The sequence below is a fragment of the Labrus bergylta genome, chromosome 12 (genome assembly GCF_963930695.1).
Source record: "Labrus bergylta chromosome 12, fLabBer1.1, whole genome shotgun sequence".
Classification (NCBI taxonomy): Eukaryota; Metazoa; Chordata; class Actinopteri; order Labriformes; family Labridae; genus Labrus; species Labrus bergylta.
This window is the reverse complement of record NC_089206.1, coordinates 17422955-17430859: the sequence shown is the minus strand read 5'-3', so window position 1 is coordinate 17430859 and position 7905 is coordinate 17422955. Positions and strand designations below refer to the sequence as shown.

Genomic DNA, 7905 nt, shown 5'->3' with positions numbered 1-7905 from the left:
TAGATCTACTAACTCTTGTTTAGTTAATCACTGGTATGTATGTCATCTCCGGTGTTATGTTTCCACAGGGGGTGGCGTGTGCGTGTGTGCGTGTGTGTGCGTGTGTTAGATAATTAACTGCATGTGCTTGGGTATGAGTAGAGGACACAGGTTGTATGGTAAGAATATGTGCAATACTCCCAGGTATAATCCTGACAAGTGAGCATTGCAAATGTGTGTGTGTGTGTGTGTGTGTGTGTGTGTGTGTGTGTGTGTGTGTGTGTGTGTGTGTTGTGAGTTTATTTGCAAAAGCATCAAACCAGATGGTTCAGTTTTTGAATTAAATTAATCAATAATCCTCTATAACAGTCAGATAAAAACTTCTCTTTAGTTCTCATATCAGTTGACTTTCTGTGATTATAGAGAAACACGCATGAGAAAGATTAATTTGATGTCAATCTGTAGGACACAAAAAACATTAGTTCAAGAAGATCTTCTTAGATTCATTAACAGCATATTTGTTTTGGATTTGATTGAAAACAATTTTGTTGGGTTATTAAAATGAACAAAATGTGTAAAATTACCTCATTTGTACAGTGAATACCCATATATCTCCTATAACATGGGCTTCTTACAAATAACCTACATGTCCCGAAGAATCTTTTTTTTTATTTTCACTTTATTCTTTCTCATGGCACCATCTGCTGGAGAGTACAAGACAATTCAGTCAACTTTATGGAGATGTTGTACATTGTTAATTCATTTTATGATTTAACAAAAATGTTCTGCATCTTTGTTCCAGCAATTGTCTCATAGGCTCAAAAGAATTTGACTTCAGGGATTAAAAAAAACGATGTAGGCTATCTCTGATAGGCTAACATCTTGTAGTCTTTTTCACACATTTCTTCTGTTCAGGGTCTCATAAAGAAGTGCTATTTTTTCATCCAGTTCTTCCACTTCATTTATTTTGTTTGAATAATTTTTAACATTGTTTTAACCTTGTCTCATGGCGCTGTTATTTCACACACATGAAGGTTATAGGTTATAAATACATAGAATTATTTCTCCAGCCAAAAATAATAGAAAGTTGATAATATCACAAAAAAACATTATGTTTAATATCATAATTCTTACTTAACAGCCTTAATTATTCAATATCATCATTCTGCTTCAGAGCGAGACCAGTAATTTTTTTTTGTTTTACAAAAATATAGGCCTCCTTATTATGAATTAAGGAATTATTTTTTGTATCTTTCATTACCTCAAATGTCATGATTTTACCTGTAATCGAGCTATTTTACTCTTACCAATTGTTTAAACTTTAAATCACGACCAGCATAGTGATAACCGTATCCTATCCTAATGGTCAGCAGAGAACCAAATAGGGGAAGTACTCTCTCCTCCCAGCAGGTGGCAGTGTGATCCAACAAGCATGAGGACAACTACAGTCCAACACCCGAAAAGAAGGATGACAGGAACAGGCGTTGCATTCGGCTTTAAATTGAAAACAGAAATGGCGGGGCGAATATCGGCGTTGAGTAATGTAAACATGCATATTTCAGCTTCTTTCGATGACAAAATTATAACAGGAGAATTTCAAAACGCAAACCGGTGAAGTCGCGAAGAACAACGAGTGTTTAGCCGAAAATGCTAAATTCACTCACCTGTTAATTTATGTCGGGAGTCCTTACTAACGTCACACGTAGATAACATTACCTGTTTTTAACCTGCGCCATGTGTCGTAAAATGACCTTACCTCTACAACTTCTGTAACAGCTATAACCTTTAGGGTTGTTGTTCGCGAGATAAATATACAACGACGGTGTTTTGTAAATCTGGAGACAAACAACAAAAGCTGGTCCACCTGCTGCGCGTGAAAATGTCTGTCAACGGGAAAGTCATACCTCACACCCCGCTGGCCGTAGACTTCTGGCAGATACGGAAGTGTCCAGGCACACGGTTGTTTTTCCTGTCCCACATGCACAGTGACCACACGTCGGGGTTAACCTCCACCTGGAGCGACCGACCTATCTACTGCTCGCCAACCACAGCCACCCTGCTCAGACTCAAGCTGCAGGTGAGTTGGATGTCACATGACTGCACTGAGATGTGATGTATGTGTATGTGACTCACTCACACAAGAAAGCCACTCTATTATGCTGCAAGTTATTTTTCATGGGGGACACTGCACCTTTATGGGCTGTAAAGGGTCAATAGAAATGATTGGTCGTACCTTTCCCTTACCATCTAAGTTAAATGTTTATTTTATAGTTGTCCAACCTAGTTTTACCAATCCTTTATATTTTTGTAGAAAGTAAATCTAAATTCACTGGATGGTCCTTACAGGCCCCAAAACGATGCTCCTTACTCATTACTCAATATATGTTGCAATGCTTTTTTACATTGTAAAATATTGTAAATTGGATAGTGGTTCACATTACATGTACAGGTTGGGCCTTAAATGCATATATGATTTGGACATTGTTTTATTAGTTGTACGATACAATTCCATTAAAAAAAACCCAACATGAAGCATCGGTTTGGTGTGGGACAAAGCAGAGCCACTAGATCGGGTCAGTTTGCTTTAGTTTCTACAATCAGTATTTATTGGATGTTTATATTATGGTGGAGATAAGAGTTTCTGTCTTCGACTGGGGTTTCACCAGGAAACTAGAATAAGTAGATAAAGAACACGTCATTTTGTGATGTTGTCTGATCATTTCTATTTCTGCTAAGGTAAAAGAACAGTGGATTCATCCTTTAGAGCTGGGGGAGCCACACATGCTGCCTCTGGATGACATCAGCAAGGAGAGACTGACAGTCACACTGTTAGACGCCAACCACTGTCCAGGAGCTGTCATGTTTCTCTTCGAGGGCTACTTTGGCTCCATACTGTACACTGGTCAGTATCTCAATGCATGGGCAGAACACTTTATATGTTGATTGCTGGATTTTGTAAATACATCTTCAACTGTAGGTTGTGTTATTATTATTTTGATATTATTTTCCCTTAGCCTTATTACTGACACATTTTTTATTTTAGGTGACTTCAGATATACTCCCTCCATGTTGCGTGAGCCGTGCTTGAGGACCAACATCACTATAGACGTCCTGTACCTGGACAACACCAATTGTGACCCCAATCGGACCCTACCCTCTAGACAGCGAGCCACTCAACATATCAAAGAGATCATCCGCAGCCATCCCAACCACAATGTCGTCATAGGTGATATTATTTTGACAGTTATGACATGCCTCGTGTACATGTACCTATTTTTGGCAGCGTGTAAATGTCCACTTTCACAATGGAAATGATCATTTTGAAAAGTAATTACTGCCTTGCATTATTTGTTATCATGTTGTTGTTTTATTCTGCCTTAATTATTATAACATACTTACTTATTTCTAGTGCTTCCTCTACATAAAAGGCTTATTCCAGTGGCTTTGCTTTTGCTCAATGCACTCACCTGAGGCAGCTAAAATACCAGCTATCATGCTCTTTTGCATTCTCTTGCAGGCCTGTATGCGCTGGGTAAGGAGTCCCTGCTCCTAGATTTGGCCATGGAGTTCAAAACCTGGATCGAAGTGAGCTTTGAGAGGATGGAGACCCTGAAAGCCCTAGAGCTGCCTGACGTTTTCACCACTGATACCGGAGCCGGTCGTATCCGTGTCGTGGCACAGTCAGCGATCTGCTCTGCAGCTTTGCATGAGTGGAATAAAGAACATCCCACTTTGGCCATCTTACCCAGCAGCAGGCCCCTGGTCTCTTTTCATCCCGATGTCCATGTGGTTCCCTACTCCGACCACTCCTCTTACCAAGAGCTTGAGGACTTTGTCTCAGCACTTAAACCTACCTCCATTATACCCATTACAAGAAACTATATACCTGAAAGTATCTCTGCTTTACTGCCCAGCAAGAAGCGCCATGAAATCCTGGTGCCAGAGTCAGTCCAACACTACATGATGAGACAGCCAGAGAGCACACTCAGCTCCTCAGCCTACACCAGCCTTCATCGCAGACATTTCAAACCTCTCGTTCCCAAAGGGGTGATATTTGATTCTCCTGTAAGGGGTTTCAGGAATTCCTGTGCAGAAGCCTGGCAGGCAGAGAGCTTGGAGCAGGATGCATCGGAGGAGGAGATGGACACAGAAATCAGTGAAAATGAATATGACTGTATCCTCATTGACCTGAATGAAAAAGTCCCTCCTTACAAAGACACAAGAGGGGCAGGGGACATGTGGAGCCTCAACATCGTCGAGACAGTGTCTGAGGAGATGATGGCGGCAGAGTCTGTGACACTCTGCAAACTCACACATGCTAACATGAGCCCGACTAACAAGAAGGCCTGCTTGAAGCCTGTCCAGACCACGAGAAAAACCAAAGACACTGAGTTAAATGAAAACTTCTACAGTCCGTATAAAAGACATGATGCTCAAAGTAAGCACACTTTTTCAGATGGCTCTAGCGCGAGTCAGCACAGTAGAGAAGAAACTGATCAGGACGACAACATCATGTCAAACCACAATTATTCGAGTAAGCACAATAAACATTCAGGTGGTCAGAATGGCAGCGAGACTCCACTGAAAAGAAGCCAGGATAACAGTTCCTGCACATCATGGAGCTCAATGACTGAGGTGCAGCAGGAGTACATTGAGGAGCTTGAAAAAAGTATTTTAAAGGATCTCCATTTTACAGAGGAGGACTTTCAGGCCTGTGGCCTCCTACCACTGAGCTTTGTGCAACAGTTTCCCCTCTCTCCTGTGTATGATGAAAATGATGATGACCTCACGGAGCCTAATGTGATCTAACGTTGAAGTTGTTGCCTTGCCTAAGAGGCCTTTTTTGTTTTGTGTGTGTTTGTGTGTAAAGTAAGCACTTTAAGTCTAGTAATGTGTTTTTATTTGATACCTTCCTAGTTATTTTTTTTTTTCTTCTGGTGCCTCCAATTCTTCTGGACGGCCTTGCATGTGAAGCAGTAGACGTGATCAAAAGGTTACAGGATTCTCCTTGAAGTTGGCCTGTCAGGTGATGTTTGAACCTTTGTCCTCTTTCACTATGGTGGCTTCACCTTTGATGTGTAAGCAGGTTAGGTTTTCTGTGATTAAAACACATTTTCAGTTCTATTGCTCTTAGTGAGTGGCTGAGCTACAGTTTACAGTTGTTTGTAATTCATGTTTGTTCAATTAGATTTCCACAAGAGTAAGCTAAGTGCTATTTTTATGTTCTTTGTTCTTAAAGCCAACTTTTCTTTAAAAATAAATTGTCACTTTTTGGTCTTGAGCCTTCAGTGGTTGAAAATGATTCACTGTGAAGTTTGGAATACTTTCAAAGACAAATGTCTATGTGTAATTTGTGGCTGAAATGCTAAGATAAAGTGTGTAAATGCTTGATTACAGAGCTTCTTGCGCCAAATACCAGACCAGTCTTTTTCACATACAGGAACTGTAAATTATTGTTAAACAAACTTCTGTGATTGTCTAAACTGTAAAGCAAATGTTTGAAAAGTTACTGTGTAAATAAAGTTATACGGTTATTGTTGAAGTGTCGTCTCTTTCTGTGTCCTCAACTTCACATAAATGAATCTGAAATGAATCGCAGCATCTTTTAAAACATTTTCTCTCTTTCATTCATTTGAGCAACTTGTCAAATTAACAGTTGAAGTATATATATTTACATGTCTATTTAATAATCCAACCACTTCAGCTTGTATTCCTACAATTGTTTAATGGGTGTTTTATTTATAGTTGTTCCCAAAAATTGCCAAATCTTAAGATTAGCTGCTATTTTTCATTCTAAAGTTTTTATCACTCAAATAATAAACCAGTGGTGTCATCTTTAATCCACAATTAGATGTGTGTGACTAAAATGTAATACACAGGTTATAAACCTTTTCTATGGGTGTTTACAAGTGAAGTTTAATATAACTAAGTGTTTCATTGGTGTTGAATACAGGCCGTTTGTGTGAATGGTTTCCTTGATACATTTCCCTTATAGTAGCATATGAATCACAGTGGCATTCTATATCAAATTCACTCTTTTTGCCATATATTGAAGAATTCGTCTTGATTTTGGACAGAAATTTGGCTGTACAAGCTACTGAATTGTAATCTATTTTCCTCTTGCAGTGCTATTATTTCCCCTAAGATGGCAGTAGTGTGTTGGAAACTCATTCTTGCATGCCCTGCTTGTCACTTCATTAAGGGGTTAGGTTTCTGCAGCGTGACTGATTTATGTGTTAAAATAAAGAAAAAAAGCATTTATAGTTTGATAGTTTACAGCAAACTATGCAGTAATGGCTCCACTCTCAAACGTCCCATTGTTGCCACAATAGTACAAATAGTGTTGGTGTGAGTACAATGTCTTACCATGTATGCAATGGCAAACCACAGAGCAGCACCAGCTGTCATTTTAGCCCCCATAAACTGAACTCTGCAATAGCCTTGCTGAGGGCTAACTATGACTCACTTACTTGCTGTTATACACCTCATCACCTCCATGGAACAGAGTAAGCAGTGTAATAGCTCCAAACAAACGACACTATCGATCCAGTTGGCCCTGATCTTTACACGTCCCATTAGTCTGCGCTTCAAAATGTGCTAGATAGAGAAGTCAGCTCAGTGTGAAGTTCAGAGACCTCAGAGGCATCACGCTGACACGAGACAAAGTCTCCATCAGTGGGTTGCTAGGTTGACATGAGAAGCCAGCAGGAGCCTCCTCCTGAGCTTTATAAAGGATGAACAAGCGGCTCCTGTATGGAGTTTCCCTGCATGTGAGAGAAAGGAGGTCTGGGATTAACAATCAGTCATTGGCTCACAGGCAACCGCATGTGACGAAGATTAGTGAGAGGAAGTATTCCAAACCATTACTAAAGTAAAATGAAATAAAGTAATAATGAAAGTAAAAATAGCCCATTCCGAGTAAAAAAGCATCTGAGAATTATTGTGAAGAAAGTCATTTATAGAATCCAAATGAAGCCCCCTGTGAGGAGTTTTTAACTGGTTATGATATAGCCTAAAAAATAAATATTGATGCCTCTATATGACCTACAAAAGAAACTAGACAATCAGCAACATTTAAAAGAAAGCAGGATGAGCAGGAATTTATTGTCAGACAACATGATGAAATGTAAGGCAGAGGTTAAAGCAGGCGAGATGCTCTGCCTTCCTACACCAGAGCAGGACTTAACCTGATCTAAAGAGACTCCAGGTAATCAGACAAAAGGAACAAAACAATGGATTCCTTTGGTGTCCTGAGGCTGTGCCTTAAATTATAGTCAGATGTAATCTCTCCTGACAGCAGGGAGGGGGGGGCAGACTCCTGAGATTGCTTGAATTGTAATCAGGACGAGACAACGCCCGAGATTGAATTTGCATTAAGATCTCTGCAAATTTTACATCAGTTTGCCTTTTTTTTCCTCCTCTGCAGCATCACATGCTATTTTAAGGCAGAGCACTTGTATCCCAAAATCAGAAAACATGTTTTTGACCTAAAAAAAGAAACCCATAATTTGGGAGGAAAATGCATTTTCTTAATTTTTTTTTTACGCCAGACACTCTGAGAGAATGAGGGCTTGGCAGTGAGGGCAGGAAATGAAAGGAAATGGAGTGTCACATACCCCCACAAGCATCACAGCTGGTTATAGGGCTAAAGTAATGGATTCCTCACACACACCATTACTTCAAAGTGGAAATCATGAAGATGCTGCTACCTGCAAACCCAGACCTTTTTTTTCCAAGTAGGACTGCTTGAGAACGATGTTACTAATGCATTTCATCTCGACCCTCAAGTGCACATTTCTATTATTGGTGGAGGTCTAATTATTTACCATAGATTACAATTTTACCCAAAGAATTGATGGCTTGGTTGAGCATTATGACAAACAGGTAACCCAGGATTACAGTGTGTAGTTTTCCTCTTGTGCTGTA

The 7905-nt window shown here is 39.8% G+C and overlaps 1 protein-coding gene across 1 annotated transcript; it reads left to right on the top strand.

Moving 5' to 3' along the window:
- The first annotated feature begins 1442 nt into the window (after nucleotides 1-1442).
- dclre1b (DNA cross-link repair 1B) lies at nucleotides 1443-5521 on the top strand. Its single transcript, XM_020648259.3, has 4 exons — nucleotides 1443-2056; nucleotides 2716-2881; nucleotides 3023-3205; nucleotides 3497-5521. The coding sequence occupies exons 1-4, from the start codon at nucleotides 1859-1861 to the stop codon at nucleotides 4786-4788; spliced, it is 1839 nt and encodes a 612-aa protein (XP_020503915.2). The 5' UTR covers nucleotides 1443-1858; the 3' UTR covers nucleotides 4789-5521.
- The last annotated feature ends 2384 nt before the right edge of the window (nucleotides 5522-7905 follow it).